Source organism: Varroa jacobsoni, unplaced genomic scaffold, assembly GCF_002532875.2.
Source record: "Varroa jacobsoni isolate VJ856 unplaced genomic scaffold, vjacob_1.0 scaffold_103, whole genome shotgun sequence".
Taxonomy (NCBI): domain Eukaryota; kingdom Metazoa; phylum Arthropoda; class Arachnida; order Mesostigmata; family Varroidae; genus Varroa; species Varroa jacobsoni.
In genome coordinates, this window is record NW_019213005.1 from 35,743 (window position 1) to 57,074 (window position 21,332).

At 42.1% G+C, this 21,332-nt stretch overlaps 1 protein-coding gene and 1 long non-coding RNA gene across 8 annotated transcripts; both read left to right on the forward strand.

Annotated features, from left to right (window-relative positions):
- The first annotated feature begins 377 nt into the window (after positions 1–377).
- On the forward strand, positions 378–19,243 carry LOC111265542 (uncharacterized). Of its 7 annotated transcripts, none has more exons than XM_022842319.2 (10): positions 378–2,753; positions 7,793–7,951; positions 8,403–8,670; positions 9,276–9,443; positions 9,751–9,894; positions 10,074–10,232; positions 11,544–11,693; positions 14,358–14,507; positions 15,820–15,999; positions 16,586–19,243. In XM_022842319.2, exons 3-10 carry the CDS (start codon positions 8,488–8,490, stop codon positions 16,982–16,984), a joined length of 1,533 nt encoding a protein of 510 aa, XP_022698054.1. In that variant the 5' UTR covers positions 378–2,753; positions 7,793–7,951; positions 8,403–8,487; the 3' UTR covers positions 16,985–19,243. The 7 variants fall into 7 exon arrangements, with proteins under 7 accessions (XP_022698054.1, XP_022698066.1, XP_022698074.1 ...); XM_022842331.2 differs by having other exon boundaries at positions 7,857–7,951; XM_022842323.1 differs by lacking the exon at positions 378–2,753 and adding an exon at positions 5,010–5,323.
- On the forward strand, positions 11,700–14,055 carry LOC147753919 (uncharacterized). The gene is made up of 2 exons (XR_015313033.1): positions 11,700–11,974; positions 12,342–14,055. It is a non-coding gene; the product is annotated as an uncharacterized LOC147753919 (long non-coding RNA).
- Positions 19,244–21,332: the final 2,089 nt, after the last annotated feature.

Genomic DNA, 21,332 nt, shown 5'->3' on the forward strand with positions numbered 1-21,332 from the left:
AATAGTGTCGTTGGCTGAATCAAAACACTCTCGTCGTGTGAATTCCAAGTCAGACATTTGCTTTTCGTCTAATACTGGTTTTTGTTCCCTGAAGCACAGGGCGTATTGGGGTGAGACAAGGATGTTTGTTGCATACAAAGGAGCAAAAGGAGTGCAAAGTGTGTGACGTGCGATTCCTTAGTGCATTCATAGCTAGGACTGTCAGTGTTACTATTTATTGGGGGCAAAAATTGGTGCTGATATGTTTTACCTCTTACAAAAAATATGACCATATTGGACACATTCCCTACGTCCTACTGTTTCAAGGCATCCATATAAACAACAGTGCTTGTGCAACTGGCCGTATTAGTTGAATCAGTTAACTGAGTTTCTATTAGTCCGAGCCTTCTGTCAGCATCTGCAATACAACTTGGTTTATTTTAACATTTCATTCACTTGGTTTATTACATCTTTCAGAAAGGACTGCAAAACACATTTCTTCTTTGTGAAACATCGAGAGCCCGCGGGAGCAAGAGATAAAATAAGGAAGGTATTTGGTTGGCTGAGTTTGTTCTATAACATACTCTTGAAAAATAGGAGATAACCATAATTTTCCGTATGATCTGTGTGAAGATCATTTAGCACGGCACGTTCTCTATCTGAAGGTGATATACAAGATTTTCGTTGATCTGCCCTAATAATATACAGGCTCTTTTGAATGCTGAACTTTTTAGTAATGCTCCTAAGGACAGGCGAGACCCTAGACATGTGCGTATCATGTGTCTTTGTATCCCTCGACGGCGGCCTCCCTTCAGCAGAATCGCACAGATGGAATCATGGCTGCCCGCCTTTCCTGTCTGCCGAAATTTTTGATAGCATCGCATTCATCCATGCTCACAAAGCTTCCACCCAGTTGTGTTGCAGGAGTTCCGCAACAGTATTGTGCGTTGCATTTTTTTTCGAGTCGGTGATAGCTGTTCCTGCCTTTCCTACGACTTGATGGCACCTATGTCTATGTTATCCAGTAAGTGACAGATTCCGAGGGCGGAAAAGTAACTATTACCGAATGGTCACCAAAGCAGGGAATCCATAATCGAGCACTCTCCAACCAGCCGGACTGCCACTTGGGAAAAAACTATTCATCAGTAATAAGCATGTATCGTACTTGCGTGTAGATTGATAGCCACGAAACAAAAAGGCACCTTTTCGCCGTTTTCCTCCTTCGTGTTATCGGTATTGGCTAACCCACAGGATCAATTAAGGAGGTTGCTGGCCCCGCTGGCCGCTGCTAGCTCAGACAGAAGGAGAGCAAGCCGAGCCTGCTTGCCTGAGTCTCTGGATGCCTACCAGCTAGCCAGCAGCACGCCACCGTCAAGAAGCTGCTGCAACAGCGGCACTGTCATGTCCTCAGTACGAAAGGGACTCGCCGGTCGTGTTCTATGCGATGTGCGCGGTGGATCTTGTATGTTTGTATATGTTTTGTGTGTTAGGTGACGGGACTGCAGAGAGAGGTAACCGTTCGTTGTCAGCCACTGTTCTCCATCGAGCAAAAAAACGACGTGATTCATTGGCGCTGTTTCGCCGCTGCCGTGAGCTTCTCTCTTTTTCACAGTGGTTGCCGTTGCAGACTACAACTCTGCGATAGTAGTTTTCCATTTCCTTCCTCTTTCCCAAATATGCCATGCGTGGACGGACTGGCGCTGCTCGCGTTTGAGTCTCTGCCTTCGGAGATGGTCATACAGTGAACGCGTGTGCAGTTGCGCACTAGCAGCCAGCTGCGACAGCGACAGTGGCCCTCTTTCATTATATGCTTAGTAAAATGTGGCCGTAGTACTACTGATCGCTAGCGTTAGCTAGAGTGCAAACGTTGTAAGCAGGCGCCTGTTGACGCGCGCTTGATTTCTGCTGCAAAAGCGCTAGCAGGCGACGGTAAGATCAACGGCTGCGCACCAAGCGCCGTAGTCTCAGCGAGCTTTCGGAATTGCACTGCTGGTGACTGCGATAACTTCGTCAGCTTTCTGCTGTTTCAGCTTTACCTCAGAGCAGCGGCGAGGCCAATAGCAGAAAGTTGGTTACTGCAGTGAACAGTCGACACAGCGTAGCCTGCGTCAGCATCAACGTTACGATGATGATCTTCAAGAAGACTTGAAGAATCGGGTCCCCTCGAACGCTCTTTCCTGCTGCTTCTGTCGCTACTTTGTTATCGCTGCTCGCATCTGTCAAGCGGTGCCAGAAAGAGCCGCATGTCGGCGGCAGCAGGAACCACAGTCGTGGTCACCAATAAAGCGGCCCGTCATCCAGAGATTTGTCGCCGTTCGTTGACGCCGGCACTCGAATCGAGTACGCTGCGTTTTTTGTTGTTAAACGAAAAAGCAAGTGAAGGGACATGGTGGGCAAGAACATGTCGAACTCGGCGAGATTCTAGTTAGAAGGAAGATTCGTGCGAGGAAAGAAACTTCTTCGACAAACTAGTGAAACAACGTTAGTAACAAGAGTATTGTACAGCGACCGTATGGATCCTGCGTTAGATGTTCATAGAATGTTTGGCATTTCAAGCTAAATATGGTATATGTAGTTATAGGCGATAGTGAGTGCAATAGGTGGGAGTATCTTCACCTGTGTGAGTGCAATCACCTGGAAGAGTTACGTTGGTAGCGCATTGTCGTGCAGCGGTGCAAAGATCTACAAAAGGCCCATTGATCGGCATATTCAGAGACATCACAGCTCCGGTACAAAGTACTGTAACCAGCAGGATTGCACAGACCCGACGGAAGGTAAGCTGCTGACATAACTATGGTTTATCTTCGTTTCGGTATATTAGTTTATGTATCACTAGTAAAATGTTCAACGTTTAAAATGGTAACGTTCTCATTTCCTCGAAATTTTCCAGAATGTAATATCACCGATAGGATTAACTCAGAACTATCTAATAATACGCGAGAAAGCACAATTATTATTAGTTAGCGTTACTTAGATGTGTGCTGATTAATTGAATCGGAAGCTATTTGAAACGGATCATGTTAGAAGTATAGACTACTGATATCTGGGTTGGATGGAAACGTTTTTCATGTATCTGTAAGTGGTCGTTTCCGATGCCCAATCGACCTTTTTTATTGGTCGCCACCACACAAGGAAGTACTTACTGTTACTACAACTACTGTTCCGTTAGACGATTTATATTCGCCATGCGCTTCGTCCGTGGGGGATTCTAATGAGAACCATATTTTGCAGTCGATCCTCTACATCTGCTTGGCCTGGTCCAAATGATTACAATGTTAGCTTTCGTCTCGTCGAATGATTCCCTGCATCTTCTCATCACGAAAGGGAGTTGAAAAAGGAACGCTTGATGCGTCCGACGGCATTCAGTGACTGGTTTCTTCTGTGTGCATGCGAAGTGTGCATAGAATGTATCGCGTCAAAACAACGAAGCGATTGAAATACTAGATCGGGCTCTGTGTACACTGTTAATTTTGAGTCATTGTCACCAAGCCTTATATAATAATGATTATACGCTGTAAGTTGGATGTTCATAATTATTCCGTCGTTCAGGTCCCGGGATAGATTCCAAAATGAGGCCTTTAATTTTACCGTTGCGTGTGAAATTTTGCGATCGGTGTTACTATCGGAAGTCCGCGAACCTATCAATTTCGGTCGATTAAATTTATTGTCACAATAATATGGCGATGGACTGTTATTAACGACGCTTAGGCAAAATAGGCCAAATGGAGAACCATCAACAATATCTGAGGACAGGTGATAAATGCGCTTACATCGGTATCGATGCCACCGCAATATTCGTATAACTACGACAATGGAAGAAAAACAGTTTTGTCTTATTCTGATGTTTACACTTTAATCAATTGCTTTGGGTTGTCTAATATAACATAAGCGTTTCGCCCCATAGTGATCAGCTCGGGTTAGGTGTCGATTAAGCAGACAGGTGCCATATACACGATATTTGCTTGTTCCATTCGCTGGATTTTTTTGTCATTGCAGGACTAGCCCTACTATGCCAAATGTAGCAAAGAATCGGACAAACTGCAAAGTTGCTCAAATCACCTTTTAGAAATTGCTTAAAGACTACTCGTCCTTAATCAATAACAGCCTATGTGCAACCTAACCTGAAAAGTGTTATAGCTAGGGATGGGCACTGTTCGGCCAATAGTTGATAATCGAACCTAGATGAATTTTAGTTCTTTTTTCGCAGGTAGTAGCCGATGGCGTATTCATACGTTTTTCACACCGGAATGAAATTTCTACTTAAGCAAGCAAAAGACTAGGATTTGGTCTTGATTTCCGCCTTTTTTTGCATTTACGCCTTTTAATGCATTTAGGCATTTAAGCCAGCTCAGTAACCGCTCTATCCAGCGCGAAAGGTAAAACGGTCTGCTTTCCATACGGTTCATACCATTTTTCAGCCAGCCGACGTAGTTGTAACGTTTTTCTCCTACCTAAAATTAATTACAGTACATTAAGCGTGATCTTTTAAAAATAGTCAACTCTACACCTCGTTGTAGATCACGATGTTTGTACGAGTAAGGCCTTCTGCTCAACAGCGGCAACTCGAATCCAGCTGAGAACAAAACAACTAGCAAACCACTGAAAAATAGGTCCAAAAGCAGGCTATTGAGGAAAAATAGAACATGTGGATATACCCGAAAAATCTAACCGGAAAAGGCGATCGTTACAAATAGCTAACATATTAGCTAAACCATTTATTAGGCCAAACATGTAACAGCTTATTTGAGCTGTTTCCGCTTACAGTGATCGAACGTAACGGATTTAGTTCGAAAAACAAACGCATAGCCAGGCAAAATTGAGATGAAATATTCATTTTTTCTAAACCTATATCTTAAATGTTCCATAACTTTATCCATTGTGATGATGAAAGCTAAAAAGTATCCTATAGTAGGGATCATTGACCCTGGCTGGAGCCGCTTACTGTCGCTTCATGCTTCTACATCTAGGCAATAGCCAGCAGCATCAGCAGCCTTGAAGGATTCTAGCAAATGAAAATATCCAATGTCAAACGAAGATAGCGGCCCGAAAAACCCATGTGGGCACTACTGCTTTATGGTTCGACAGGTCCCAAAAATGCTTACATTGTTGATTCGAAACGTGGCTTCGATCATATCATGATCGGAAAGGCATAGGCCTTCGAACGACGTTGTTAAAAGGTCGGGCCGATGGCGTGCCTAGTAGTATGTGCCAATCAGTGACATGTAAAATTTAATACGCAACCGGTCCATTTCGGCATTCAACGCACCGTTACCATGCCATCTCGTGAGGGTGATACGTTTCTGTGCAATGATACTACAAACTAATTTCCGTAGTACTTCTTACAGTGAGTGTTCTAATAGGTTTTTATTTGCGTGACTACAATCACGCACCCCTTTCTATACCCTTTGTTTGTATAAAACGTCAACGTTTTATGGTACTTACGTAGAATACACGTTGTTCGGTAAATCTCTAAATGCTATCTAAAGTTACCACTAGTATAAAATACTGTTTTTTTTTTTTATCTACCTTGTTATTCTGTTACTTCTGCTAGCTGGTCTTCCGAGAATCATCTGTGGCGAACTTCTCCATTTATAGTCGTAGTCTTTGGTCTACAGAGAAGCTGGCTTTCCTCGCCTAGATTTGCCGCTCGTGGCAGTTCATGCTTGTATCTATATACGCGATCACAACTCCTACGCAACAGTACCCTTGGCTGTCAGACTGCATCTGAGCTTATAGCTCTAGGCTATCTCCAATGCCTGACTGGTCACCCTGAGAGCAATTGATGCTTACGGGTATCAGTTTTGTCTGCCTGCGAACTGCAATTTCTGCTTACTGCGAAGCGGGAACCTCCTTCCGGAGGCCGTTCCCAGGTTCTTTTGTGTTGGCTGAACCGTGTCTATGAATGAGACCTGTTTGTAGTTCGAACTAGTAACAGGTAATTTTTTTATTAGTTCAGAATAGCTTCATATGCAAGATTGAATAGTGATGCTATTTCAATACAAGGCTAGCGGTAATCTACCAGTACGACCTTTATCCTTATCTACTTTTTAAAAAGCCCAATGTGTTTCGGGAATATTTCTCAAAATGATAGAGAGAGACCTGTTCGTTACAGATTAAGACTGTAAACTTACCGTGTATTAATTGTACCTATTAACTATACAAAGGTCCCATAGCAGTATGGGTTCTTAGATATCGTTTGAAGCAGATGGCCGACGGCTTCGATGTTAAACGGGCAAAACAAAGTTGGCGGACATTTCCTGTGATCGGTTTGTTGTAATCATTTGCTGACTGGCATAGGCTCCGTAATCGGACCTAAATACATTTGTAGGCCACGATTCGAAGTACGGCGGAAGAGCATCATCGATATGGAAATGGTATTGTTCCATGTTAACCCTATAACGCAGCTCAGTTTGCGCATTCTCAAAATTTAGATCTGGAGCTTTGTGGTCCTGGTTGAAGCACTGTGTATGATTACAGACCGTTTTTGTGTAAATGGTACGTCCGAGAATATGGGGTTGAACCAAAGAGGAGAGAATGTTCGCGCACGTAGCAGACTGTTTTCTTTGTTGTTGATCATTTGCAGAGAAACAAATCGTAATGGTATTGACGAAAAGTCATCTAATAGACAAGTTTATTCTGTTCGCCAAGCTGTAGTCAGGTGTATCAGGGGTTTTTTTTTAAGATGGCTAGAAGCTAGAAACGGTCACTCAAATCTGGAGGCACACTTTACATTCGTTCCAGCCGAAAGTACACTAGAACGGTTATAAATTGCGGGTTACTAAAGGTGGGCATATTAGATCGCGATGGTTAAAACGTTTCTATGAAGGCATACATCCAATCAGCCTGTTCAGCGTAACTAAATTTAACACGACGAGTTTAACCACGCCTAATTGTCGCTAATTATCTTCATTAAATATATTTATTAAGTTAGCAAAAATGAACATCATGCCTCCCGTTAGTAACAATGTAACAGCTCACAACCGAATTCAATCATGGTTTGTCAGATGATCTCTCCATAGGATTTAAACGTGCACTTTCAATGGGTATCTCCCGATTTTACTACATGAAGGCAGGCCTCAACCATGCGAGGGTGCTTGCCTTGTACTGGTCGATTTGCATTTCTTTTTCTAACTGCAACTTTGCAAAAGCCTAATACAATTTACTTATGGACAAGTTGACCTCTTCACATTTTTTAGGGGCAAATTGGCCGTGAAGTTTTGCTGATTTTTCAACGGCATTATCTGGGCGGCTAATGCCTCTGAGTGCGTTGTCATGAAAAGCATAACGAATAAGCGTTCTGCCACGTTGGTTTAAATCACAGGGTTGCCAAAAATGATCAGAAATCAGCTATCAGAAAAACAAAAAGAAAAAATAGAAAATCGCGAAAAAAGCTGTTTGTATGATTTTCATATTGTTTCATTGGTTTATTGGATAAGTTTTAAGTAACTTCAGTCGTGTCGAAAATTTGTTTGTTCAATGAGCAGTATATTGAATAACGTATTGCACTCCTTGTTACAAAGAATCTGCAAATAGACTGGCTGATCTTCGATAGGTGAAAATTGCGTACCCCCCGCATAGACCCCTTAGAGTCGCATAGAGCTTGCAAATCTGCACTGATATTTTTGTTGTCAAAACCTTTCGACCCAATAGAGATAATTGATGTTGCATAATCACATACTTTATGCTACGTAGTGTTTCCTTCTGTAGTTAAGGAGTATTATGCGTTTGTGTGGGGGCCAAATGGTGTTCCCTGGACAAATATTCGAAAGGTCAACTGCTAGCCCTAATGCCTGGTATCGTCTCTGAATCACAGATGGCGTGAGGCGTATTGTCGCAGCTCGTTAACGGCGAAAGCTGTGTGACTTCCGGTGTTCCAGGAAAATTTCACACGGCCACTCCTAGTGATTGCGTTGATTGGGTAGAAGACTCCAGTAACTTCTCTTCCGTATTAGACAAGAATAGATAGTTTCACGTGAGTGACATCTTCAGATTCACGGTATTTTATATCGTTGATTTTATAGCAAGTATACAACAACTTGTTTAACAAGTTCATCATCACTGTGAAAAAATCATTACTTACTATTTTTTTTTCATGCAGATGTATTTGTATCTTAGATTTTCTTATGTCTAACAGTATTAGTGAGTGCTACCCGTAATTTAGTGCTTATCACACCAGTACCTTAAACAAGTTTCACTTAATGCCTCAAATATACTTACTTTAGGACACTTGAAAATTTGATTATTCCTGGAGCTACAGAATCGTTTGTATACCGTACTATTAATGCGTGTCGATCTGCGCTGAGCTAATTACAGTCACTCAATTAGTTCAACAGGATTAACACCTTGTCCTTTTTTAATTCTTTATTTATATGCCCTTTCATGCATTTGTTCACTTTCTCTCTCTATTACTACTGTTTTTCCAGAACTGGTCCAACTTTTCGTACCTGGTGGAGTTCGAGAGCTGGCGTTCGTAGTGTTGCAGCCAGCAACCCGTTGCCTTCGGTTGCCATGACTGTGGCCACGATGACGCTTCGGGCAGCGCGGCAGCGCAACGTGGTTTTGGCTGTAGTGGGCGCCTCAATGTTGGTCTCTCTTTTGTTACTGTCGCAGACCCATTCACGTCTTCGGCGAGCCGAGGACGACGTCGAAAAGTGCCAACAAAAACATGACTCAGTCGCTGCGCAACTCACTGTGCGTAATCTTCCCTCAACCCTCAGAGATATTACCTCATTTCTTGGCCCATTAATTTTTCCTTCGCGACGTTACCCACACCCTTGACCGAATAGGGCTTCTGCAACATTGCGTATTTCTATGATATTATCGATGTTATTATACAATATATTATAAAAAAAGAATTCACTCAGTTGTCTCATCATATATTAGGATATCTTCATCGCCGAAAGCTTAGTTTCGCCCCGCTTATTTACGGAACCTAACCCTAACCAAGGCCCATCTGCTTTTATTCATTTGCGTCGAATTTAGACAACCTTTGCAAAAAGAAAATAATCAATAAAATAGCCGTAATGCAATATAGCAAGGTAAATAGTGTCAAACGTTGGTTCATAGTAGTTTTTCTTATTTCATATTACAGGCTTTTGTTTATTATAGAAGGAGTTGGAAATTTTATTTTTCGAAGTTCCTTATTTAATAACCACATATTTTCACAAACATGCACCTATTCATTGTTAGGACCTATTTTAGTTGTATGGAATGTAGGAAAAGTTTACAGGCGCTACAGCCTGCTGTCGTATGTGGTCTTCTTATATTTGGGGTGACATCTCTTCTCTGTCTTGCAGGTTTTATATGAACACAAGGCACGTTTGGAGAAGACACTTCAAGCAGAGATTGAACGAAAGAAGTCGGTCGACGACGAGCTCAAAACCATGCAGTCAGCCCTTTCTAAGGAACGAGCTGTCCAAGCAGAAAAAGTAGCAAAACTACAGCGTCAAAACGATGAACTCAAGGTAAAAATGATGGAACAATCCTGATAAGTCAAACACGAAAATGCCGATATTCCAATAAGCGCTCGGTATAAACGAAAGACCTCACTTATGTCATCATGTATATACGCGCATACGATACTATTAATCCCGCTAGATATTTCTTCAAAGATGTTTTTGTTCCTGCGACAATCATTCACTGCCATGGCTCGGTCGGTGATTGACTGTTAGTGATAGGAACATGCCAGAATTGACCACGAGAAGTTACCGTTATGAATTATTTACATGTTTCATTTGATGTTTATTTGTGTTGAACGGTGTTACGCTGTAGACTAATCGGAACGAGGAGTACATTAAGCTGAAGAATACGTACGAGTCCCTGCGAAATGACAAGGAGAAACTCTACTCGGAAAATGAGGAGCTGAATTTGCAGATCCAAAAACTGAAGGATAACAACCACAAGCTCGAAGAAGAGGCGCGTAGCGTTCATTACACTTTCTAGTATACACAGCGTTGACCAATTACCCTCTAAATGATATATGATCAATAGATTGTTGTTTCCATTAATTAGCAGTTCATATTTACAGCGGCTGGCTAAAATCGATAATCTTTTTTTAGCCGAAGCGCAGCTAACATCCTGAGATTCTTCTGCAGGTCCACAAAATGCAGCAGAGCGAACCTATTGATATGAACGAGGTGGAACGTCTCCGCGAAAGGGTCCGTCAGTGCGATGCTGATCAGGCCAGCCGTCAACAACAACAAACTGGACAAGGGGCAGTTGCCCCTGGACATGATCATGCTGGCGACGAAAGGGTAAGCAAACGGAGCCATACGATTATAAGCTGACATCCGAATTATTCAAGCATTGTATCTAAACAAACAACAGAAAGGAACAGGGAAAGTTAGGGCGTTTTCGCTGTGATATGACTAATTTAGCCGTGAGCTGCCGGAAACTACGTACGCTGTCTAGGCACGCAGGGTACAAAGCCATACGTATGCTACGTGCTACTTTTGCTGCCGGTGCTACTCTTCGGGCTAACGAGGAGGTCCGTTTGTTCGATGAACGAAGATTCCAGGTCGATCAGGGCATAACTACTTTCATGTACTGATTTGCAATCTGTTGGGATACGTCGTACATGAGGAACCCAAACTGAAATCGTTTACTTTTGTCCCGCATTACTCTTAAGCGTCATCGGGTTAGCCGTGCTGACATTGATAGTATTAGTCACATGGCGCTGGAATGGGCAAAGAAACGGGTCGAAGCTTTCACAAACGTGTCAAGCGTCCTCAAGAAATTCATTGAGTGAGCGTTTCTTCTTTCACAACAATTTTCTACTGAATATAAGGCATTAGGATTTTTGCTCTCTTCATTCATCTGCGGGGCCCCGCTAGCCGAATTTAATGATCGTATCTGTAACTAGTTCCAAGCTTCAATCGCAATTCCAAACTTGACAGATCTCTTCCATAAACCTATACGAATAAACCCTGCTCACAACACTCGAAGAGGTAGTAATCATCGATTATACGGGAGCGCAATTACATCGTAGACGTAGTGAGAACTATTACGTCTAGCAATCAATAGCAGCCGTAATATCAGTACTGCCGCGCCTTAACGCTATGCCACAATTACTGTTGCCAGTCTTTTGTTTTAACAACAAAACTAGCCCGAACCAGCTGCCCGCTATAGGTGTTTTTCGGTACGTTGCACTATAACGCAAACACCTGTTGGAATATCTATAGCCTTTCTAGACATAAAACGTGACTCTGCTTGAACTAACAATCTTGATACATCTATTGTTCATCAAGCGCCTTGATCTTTGTTGTTGTTGAGCCATTGTTCAAAAAAACCGGGCTGTCTTCAAGAGAAGATTGGTCAACAGGGGATAGATAACTAAAAAGAAGATGTGCGCGTTTTTTTCACATCATTTTATTCAAGTTTGACATATCGGCTAGTTGTTCGAAATGTATTTACGTATATATTATTACTTTATACAATGATAAACGTACGCAATTGTATGCATAGTCGATGACATATTTGTAAGTAATACTAACAGTTTAAACTGTGTGTGTTTAGCTCGTGAAAAATCAAAGAGTCGTTGCAAATTAATTTTCATACATAAATAGGTGTTACTGCCACCGATTGAAGCTTCAAGCCGACGACCGATTTCCCGTACGCAATCGCGTAGGATTCGACCCCACCTTGCGCCTTCTCTGTCACATCCGCGCGAATCACTCGTTGCTCCGGCGATTCAGAAATTCGCTCTATCCAACGAGGTAGGCCTCCAGGGCCCACAAGTGGTCGGCGAGTCCCCGGTGGGAATTGACGAAAGAGCAAATGATGGCTTGAATTTAGCCCCAAATTCAAACTATAGAGGAGTTATAGCGATACCCCGATTTTTAGCTGGTCACGATGCCGCCAGTCGTTTTTATGCTGTGCCTGCCAATGCAGCCAATCTCGAACAGCTACGCTCAAAGCACGGCATTCGTACATTCTATTAGAACAAGTATGGAAACAAATGAAATTATCACTGTCGGTGAAGCGCGCAACCGAAACGGTAAGGTTGCAGTCCGCTTATCTATTTACGATTATGCAGAAGTCTTCGTATCTTCAAGTTCAGTCCATTCGAAGTTTAATCCCTAGTTCGGCGACTGTTGTCTAACATTGATCACACAGTCGTGTATCGGCTTCATTTTATTGTCTAGGTTTTCCGCTTTACCCCGTTTTAGAAGACCGCAGCTATCGAGCAATGCTGTGCTAACATACTCATCTATATATATATATCTGTCGCGCGTGCATATACACTGGACTGGCTTGATTGTTTTTGTTGTGAGTTGTCTGTATAGCAAATTGTACCAAGTGAAACAGGTCATTTCGAAAGTGCCCGCCCAATCGAGTGTAACAAAGCTGTTCCACCACTTCAGGGGAGACCGTGCTATTGCTGACTGTGTCTATAATCGATTGGGAATCGATCCAATATATCTCTTGTGAAATCTCTCCCCTCTCGAGCGTCAAGCGCGAATTTGATGCGCGCAGAAAAATTCTACGGAAAAAAAGTGAAATAAACAGTTATGGCAGATATTGGGTTTCATCTTATATATATATATATATATATATATATATATATATATATAGAGAGAGAGAGAGAGAGAGAGAGAGAGAGAGGAAGGAGAGAGAATAGGTACGAGTGTATGAATACATTCGTGGGCTCTCGCGGTCTAAGTGTAATGTTGCGTTCCAACTAACACTGGAGTGTAACTGCGTATCTCAGAGGTGGGAGCCTACTTTTACAAACCTATCCTTATACATTAGCCCAAAATGGCTCTGAATGAAACGTATTGACAACACCCAAATGTTTGTGGATGCATATTGTCTGTACAGTGTTTAATAACGCCAACGGAACATGTATAATATAATAAGGTTGTTTGAGAGTGACACATGTAACGAACTCACGGGAGCCCTGCATTGCTTAACATGTTGCTTAAGAGTTGAAACATGTTTTAATATATGTTACAATTTAGATTTAAATAAAAGGCTACCACCTTAAGCTGGAAAACAAATATGATGCGTGGCCAACTTCAAAGGAACGGAGATAACTTAGCATAAGCAGCCTAAATAAACCTACTGTAATGATACATGAATCTATATACATACGTACGATTAGAACTTCATCGCTCTGAGTTACTCGCCGGCAATGATTAACATGTCGATTGTTGGAAAACGATGATTTGTTACAACATAAACTGCATCGATGCTACTCGCGCCTCATTTTTGTCTTCATGGTATTCATCAGCATGGCGTCAGTCATAGCCCAACTTCTGCGTAGTAATAGCGTTACGTGCCTCCCTGTCAAAGATGAATTAACATGGCAATAGATTTCCAATGGACTGCGCCTCTTGGTGGGAATGATCGGCCCGTTGCTTACGCCGTTCGAAACCTGTATTCGAATCTTAGCTAAGGAACTGCACGCGTTTCTTAGCGATCGTGCATATCTTACGCATGGACACGTTCATACGCGTCGTAACTACACAATGTTCACGTATAGCGTGGGGACTGAGTACTTGCCTGTCGGTGCGCTTATAATACACAACAGAGAATCGAGAGGTCGCCGAATTCGATACCGAGCCGTGACACAAAAATTGACCCCCGGAAGCGATGACAGCAAAAGCCTTTCTCAGCAAATCGAACGTAGGCGAAAGCTAGTCACGCGCTGGGTGCTTAACGGCTTAAGCCGTGGAGCCGTCAATGTCCACTGGTGATGGTATGATTATAACTTAAGACAAGGACTTTAAGTTGCACGGCACGTTACAAATAACCTGCGTCAATGTAGTTCCTAAATACACCGACATCTACCACCTAATTAACAAACAATTCTAAGGACAGATGAATTTGACTTGTTGTCAACCGATAGGAAAGATCATATGGAGGTCCTCGAGTGACGTTGACATAAGAACGTCATCCACGACAACCTGGATGACGTTCTTCATAAGTGAGCCATAATTTGGGATATTGATGAATTGATAGTTTTCGAATCCCTTCAAATGTCGTACAAAACCCAGTTGTCTGTAACCTCCGTCTAAATGTTGTCTAAGAAAGCATCCGTTATTTTTAATAAAATAATGAATACTTAAAAATATACACTTCGGAGATAATCATTAGGGTACTTTTGGTTGTTACAGCATAATTGGTCATTCACGCATGCAATATAGTTGTTTTCGGTGTGCTTTTTTTGAAATAAAAACGCACTGGCCTTCGATAAACCTGTCGTCGGAAGCAATAACTGTAAACATTTTTCCTATCTTTGTTTCACTAATCGAATCTATTTGATATAACACTTAACATCCCTAACAAGGTGTGTCATGCTCAAATTAACAATTGCTTGTACATTGGTCTCAATTGGGTGGTGGTCTTTGCATCTGGGGGTTCGGCGGTTTTTCAAGACGGGTGCTGGAAACGAAGTATCACGGACCTTCGACGCGGCAGCTACGGGACAGTTTTCCGGACCGGTCATAGCTGGTAGCGATACAAATGCCGGAGCAGCGAAATCCAACGATTCCTTAGCCCAGGCTGGCGCCCCGGATGAGATGACGGTACGTCTCGTTGTCAGGGACATTAAGCCGGTTCAAGCAGAAATGCAATATAGAAAACAAATGACACGGGTGGTTGCTGATATGAGAACGATTTTTAGGTAATAGCTGTGTAGGTTTTTAGGTGTAGCTGGATAATGGTCGTTCGATTACAGGGCCGATTAGGCAGCGTCTCTTCTACTTGACAAAAAGAAACTAGCCCATTTCAGTGGTTTATAGCACAGCCATTAATAATTGTGTCAGGTTTGGTAGATCATGTATATTCGTAATGTTTACCCTGTTACTTTTCCGATAATAGCAGCAATAGGAAAGTCGGGAGCCCTTCAAATTGAAACTACAGTTTCTCGTATTTCAATTTCTGTGACAGCTCGTTAAATGTGTGAGTTGGACACATGGAGGGGGATGTAGGATATCACGCAGGCTACACACACATAGCTTTGATTCTTTTTGCAAGTCATTTTCGCATGGCAAATGTGATCCTATATGCTGATTAATTCCTATGCTTTGATTAAAAACGTGCACGTAATTAGAATTTTAATCATTCAATTCTAATACCTAAATACGGTGGTGCGTTTAAATTGGAAAAAAAATGAGCGGGCTCTTTGCCGTAACGGGAAGACGTTGGACGAACCCCCCACTAACACTCGACGTTCCACTTTTTGCCGGGCACTGACTGCGTATGTTATTGCCAGTTTTTATGCGGCTTCGAAAAAAAATCCGATTTGTCAAAATGATCCAAAACGCTATTTGTGATGCGCTGAAGTTCTGCGAAACGAGCACCGAGAGGAGATTGTACGTTGGATCGTCCAGCCAAACCTCAACCATTAGCTTTTCTGAGACTCTCGGCTCTTTTTTGCCAGTTCTGAGCCCTGTATTTTTTGCGATCAGCCCAAAATGTAGTACATTTGAGTTAACACCTTGCAATGTTACCTGACGAGCAGTTGTTATTGTTTGAAATACTTTTGTGGATCAAAGTACGATTATAGTAAATGTAACTAGTTAGTGGTTAAGTCCAGAATTGTAGTTTTTGTGGATAGTGGTTAATAGTTAATAAATATGACCATCAGGGATGCCACCTTTAGCGCATGCTGAAGAAGTTCCGATCAAGTATCTGCTTCTGTTCAGATGCACAGAACAAGTCTCAATTTAGACGCATCACCCTATATGTGGCAGCTTTTGCAATGGAATACCTGCGACATCCAGTGAACGGTAGCACGTTATTGGTAATATGTGCAAAATCTAGTATAATAAAAACCTCAAACATGTTTCTATATTTGCTTTTTTGTGTTCTGTTTTGTTCTGTTGGTCACCAAAGCCGGATATGGCTGTTCTTCCGGTGCCTCAGGGAAAAAATTTGGGAGTTTCCTCGAGCGCTAAGCCTTTACCAGTTGCTGGTGAAGCAGTTGACGTTGCGGATGCACCCGCAGGAGCTGAGGCTGCTGGCGGCGATGAGAACAAAGGAATTTTAAACGTTCCGCTTGATTCCATGCAGCAGGTAAGTTACGCAAGCTGAGCCTCTATTCTCTGAGGTTTAGCAGGTCGACACAGGTTTAGTGGGCTAGTTATAATGCATTTACATTGAAATCAGAGGAATGAGTGGTTGATACACGCTGCGTAAGTTACGAGTTGTGCAAGATGCGTACGCGGTAAATGTTTCATAGCATATTTATAAAGCTACGGTAAAATTAGATTTTTCCAATAAAGATTACATGCATCTGGAGTTGTGTCCTTCAGTGTGGTAATGACCAGTTTACGACGAATCAAGCTACTGTACAATGTTATTGTTCAATGACTTTTACCATAGATGGTGTTTTGACAGAAGAGCGTAAGTTGTTCGCGTGCAGTTAATGAAATCTGACTGCATGTCAATGTATAGTGAATGCTTTGTGTCAAAATGAGGTTCTTAAGAAATCGTTACTACACATCACTGTATTCAAATTTCTTCTACTACATTGGAGGTTTGCCCTTGAAAGAAATTGCATCACACACAAACTGCTATAGGCGTTCCCTCTTACTGCCTATAAGTTTGCCTGCTAGCTAAGTATGACTTTTTACGTCCTCTCTTTCATTAATTTCACCAGGCTGATGCAGCAGGCGAGCGCAAATCTCTCCTAGGTCATCAATTCGGTGCGAATGTCGATCGAAACGAGGTAGCGGTGTTTCGTCAAAACGGCAACGCGAAGGCCGTCGAGAAGGAGGATCGAGATTATCCCGATAATTTGAAGGATGATGACGCAGGGCCAGATGACGGCGAAGAGGGTGGCGGTGGAAATGACAACAAAAAAAATCCGCAGGCTCCACAACCGGGTGACGAAAATGATGCCGTCGCAGGCAACGTCGCCCTTGAAGACCTCAATAACCACAACGCCGCTGGTGGTGCCGCAGTTGGTAGTAATCTCAAATTAAACCCTGATTTTGAGGACCCTAATATCAATGTCAACGTTGAGCCACCACGCGGCGTGAAGGTTCTTCCAAAGTGAAAGAATAGTTACAGAACGTAAATAAAGTTGAATTAAGGTTCTGGTTCGAATACACCGAAAAGCTGGTCGTAGTAGCTTTTTCCTATGGGTATTTGACTATTTCTCAATGGTTTCTCATTGCTCCGATTTAACTAACATCTCAAGACGCAGCAGAATTGTTTTAAATGTTTCAGTGACTTACTTTTTTGGCTTTTTTTTTTTAGTAGAATTTATCTCTAAACATTTCTAGCGAATTTGTATGTGTGTATGAACATGTATTGTAAAGGGACACTGTCCCGTTCCTAAAATGCAAAATATTGTACTGTTAACGTGGTTGGAACGAGTTGCGAAGATGAAATCTATGAATGGGTGACCCAAAAACCAAATCGTAATAGGTACATGTACCCGATAAGATAGAGGAGATAAGATATCGTTTTTTTTTTCGAATAATGATGAAAGCTAATTATAATGACGATATTGATGATAACGTTAATAATAATGGTTTTTATGATAGGCACAAGTAATTGCTGATGCAAGGCATTTTGCGTAAAAACAGAGGACTACAATTTGTCTGTGCTCGGTTTCCGCTGAACGCGTCAACCGCTAGGCCGATGACTCGCTTCATTGTCGAACGAACGAAGGAAGGAAGGAACACCTTTCGTGCACCTCGACAAATGATTTGCCGAGTGTGCAGAAGTGATTGTTATTAACTAACGGGACACAACCTGAATCAGTAAATAAAAAGCCGTCACTAAATCCCAGGCCGGATGAAGTAAAAAACTGTAGAAACTATTGCTTATTTTAAACACTACGAACACCCATCAGCGCCCTTTTCGCTCGAGAGGCACTTAGCCTCGTCTGCAGTGTTCTTGACCGCCGTGAACTAGAGAAAAAAGAATGTATTGATCCTTTTTAGGAGAAATGTACAGTATTGAATTCAGAGTAGTGAACCGTCTACAATTGTCGAATATGCTTAGTCATGAAGATGCTGCTAGCGACAGTTGATACTATGAGGTGCGGGGACAAGCGTCCCGACGGAACGTTCTTCGGACGCGAGCCTCACAATAAAAGTGAGTGAACTGACGTTGTCGTCTACCGTATAAAAGAGTCGATACAGATATGGCCAACTAAAACACAGTGACTGTAAATATATGTACACCAAGTAAACATGAGTAGCGACTAAGAAGCTTACTACTGGAAAATGGCTGTCATTTTTGTTACGCTCTGCGTCAAAGGGGAGCGGGTGCTCGTTAACGTTGGTCGACGACATTAACAGTCTTCGAAAAAAATCCATACAACAGATCCTTAGCGCTTAGCTCACAGGCAGGTGCTTACTGATAAAAGCGTGAGATACCCGTTTCGAAAACGCAGAAAAGAATCTCCAAAATAATGTTATGTTTTTTTTCTAAAGCAATGCATCTTCGTAGCGCTTCCCGGACTGCGAGCATGGATTGTCTCTATGTCCCTGTGTGTAGATTTTGGAGATGAGAGATCTATTACCTTCAAGAGATTTCAGTTGAATTACTTTAATTTTGGTTATCGCTGCAGCTCTTTAAGCGTATTCAGGTATGAATCCCGAAATGCCTACAGGATAGAGGCGCGTTTGTGTTGCCTTCCTTTGATCCGAGCGAGGACGATATTCATTTTGCCTTCGTAAGATCAGGACTATTGCTACCGTATATTATTACATTTAGGATAACGCTTTCAGTTTGGGTGCACCAGGAATAAGCCTAGTGTCCGCCGCCGTAATGGAATCGGCTGGTTACAAGTCGTTCACCCTCAATGCAGAGTACACAACTCTGAATGTTTGGCATAAAAACAAAAGCTAAGGCTAATAACTGTCTTGCAGGATCTCGACGCTACCGTCTGCTGCTTTCTACGAGTTTACGGTGGCTAATGAAAGCAGAGATCCAATTCCTTAATTATTTTTCGTAACGTTTCCAGACTATATACAATCAATATTCTACTATAATAAGGTCATTCTGCTATAGTGTGCTCGGTCTAGTTTATTCGAAAAATGTATAAACCATCGGCTTTGTGGACTATTTCGCATGTTTTCATCGTGAACGCAAGGCATTCAGGCCGTAGGACAGCGGCATAAATAAGTAACACTTTGGCTGCGTATGGGCAATATAAGTAGGTTATATAAGGTTGATTTTTTCATTTATATCAGCGATTGCCGAAAAAAACGATATAATCATCAATGTTGTCCGTCTCGACATTACTCGGCTTTAAATATTCGGAAATAAAATTAACAATACCAAATTTTGTAAAAGTAAAGTTTGTGACTTCATTAACCAACTTCATCGATGATGTTTAGTCGACTGATTTATTATAGAATAAAAGAAAGCATATCAATTTAGGATCGTGCAATATTTCGAGTGGCTTGATGAAGTGCTGCCTAGCTTGCCTTTAAACGGACTTTTTTTTTTGTATTATCCTGATGATTTTATGAGGTTGAATGCCCATATTCAGATCTTCTTAAATCCTGGCGCAACCGAACACTGAGTTGGTTTACTGCTCATATATGTCTACATATGGATATATATATATATACGATACATATAAGTCTTTATGTACATTGGAAAGTCTACTGAATAATGTGGGATTGGGTTATTAATGAGATGTAGTAAGTAAAGCATTGCAATAAATGCTCACGAGAAGCCCAGCAGCGTCGCCTAGTAAATAGAACCACCCATAACTCTTAGCTATTAAATAGAACCCACATTTAATGGGTTCCTGCGAAATAAATTGAAAGGCGTTCTTTCATGTTTGCCAGAGGTCTTTTCAGATCAGTTCCCAAAGGGCGCCGACCATGCGAATGGTCTCCTCACACTTTCAGGAATACAAATAGCATAACAGGTTTTCCCTTCGTTTGTGCCAAACGTACACTGGCAAAATACGAGGACATAGGATCAACAGTTTTTTTTTCGTACTTGCGCGGGAACGTTTCATAAAGAATCTTGTTTACTCCCGCTTGAGAGGTCTCTTATTTAAATACTCTTTTCTGTTTGATATGGCAACATAATTTGTATGCGCATGCAATGCTCCATCCCTTTGAGGTTACAGAGATGTGAGTTGTTCTGATTAGGCCTAGGCCTTTTCATGACTCCAGTCATTCGCCTCGAATCAGGTCGGTGACTAAAATGTTCGAGCTGAAACTTATCGATAGTCAGTATGAGAAGAGAAAAATTGGTAGCTGCTTTTGCTGTAGTTATAGGTTAAGTATATCTGAAACGCTCATTTAATATTTTCGGTCCAGAAAAAAATTCTTAAAGCCAATATTGCCAAGAGACGATTTGGCTTGGCTTTTATTTAGATGGCAGCAATTTGTGCATCTACAGTCACAATGACCCAGCAGAGAGAAAAATTAATTTTTCACCGGGCAGTCTGCTGTGGGTCATGTGAAGTCATCTCGACTTCTTGGTTCAGGATCATAGCATTATGACTGTTTAACATTTCACACTATTGCAAGAAGCTTAAAAGTTATATAGTGTATTATCATGTTGCGCCCTGTTGCTCGCGGCAGAGATCATCGATGTGGTGCCATATTTTCAGTTCATTATTAAAACCTGAACCTAGGTTTGCTGTTTTAGTTATAGTGTGCTTATAAGGCGCGGCAATACCTGCAAAAGCATGAGCGACTTCGTCGGGTGTATATCTTTGCTGACTTGTATCTTTACCATCGAAGGGTCGATGAAGATAAATTTCGCAGACCACGTCTGCCCTAAAATGGAGAGAGAAAACAGGCTCAGCCTTTTAAAAACACAGCTTCATCCTACTCCGGTATCTAGTATTGAACGAATTTACCCAGCTCGACAGCGTTGTTCTCTTCATTCCTAAACATAAAAAACCACAAGGTTTTCATGGCAGAACTTTCATCAGACCAAGCCTATTTATTGAAAAATTACTAAAATTTGCTTTACTTTTACTTTAGTACATACCACACAACCGGAATTAAAAATAGGCATTCGACGGTTGAATCTGATAAGCTCAAAACGGGACTCATGGACGTCACAGCCAGGCATGATTTGCTGGCAAGGATCGCTCACCTCGATAGAGATGATGGTCCGCGCTTGAGTGGCTGAACGACTGAAGAATGGTTGATGGCAGGCCGAATCTGTCGAAGCAGTACTTCTCCGGCAGTCGCTCATGAAATGAGGTGTCTTCCTCGAACAAGTGGAGCACCCGCCCTGCGAGTCCATACGACGGACTCCATCAGGCGACATCGAACGGCAGCGAAAGTCACGATCGGCTGGGTGTCGCCTTGTAGAATCGACGAGGGGCAACAAATCGAAAATGAACACTTGAAAACCAATTGGCCAAGCGTGACTCCCCTGTGCCCGGGTCCTTTTAACAGGAAACCTCT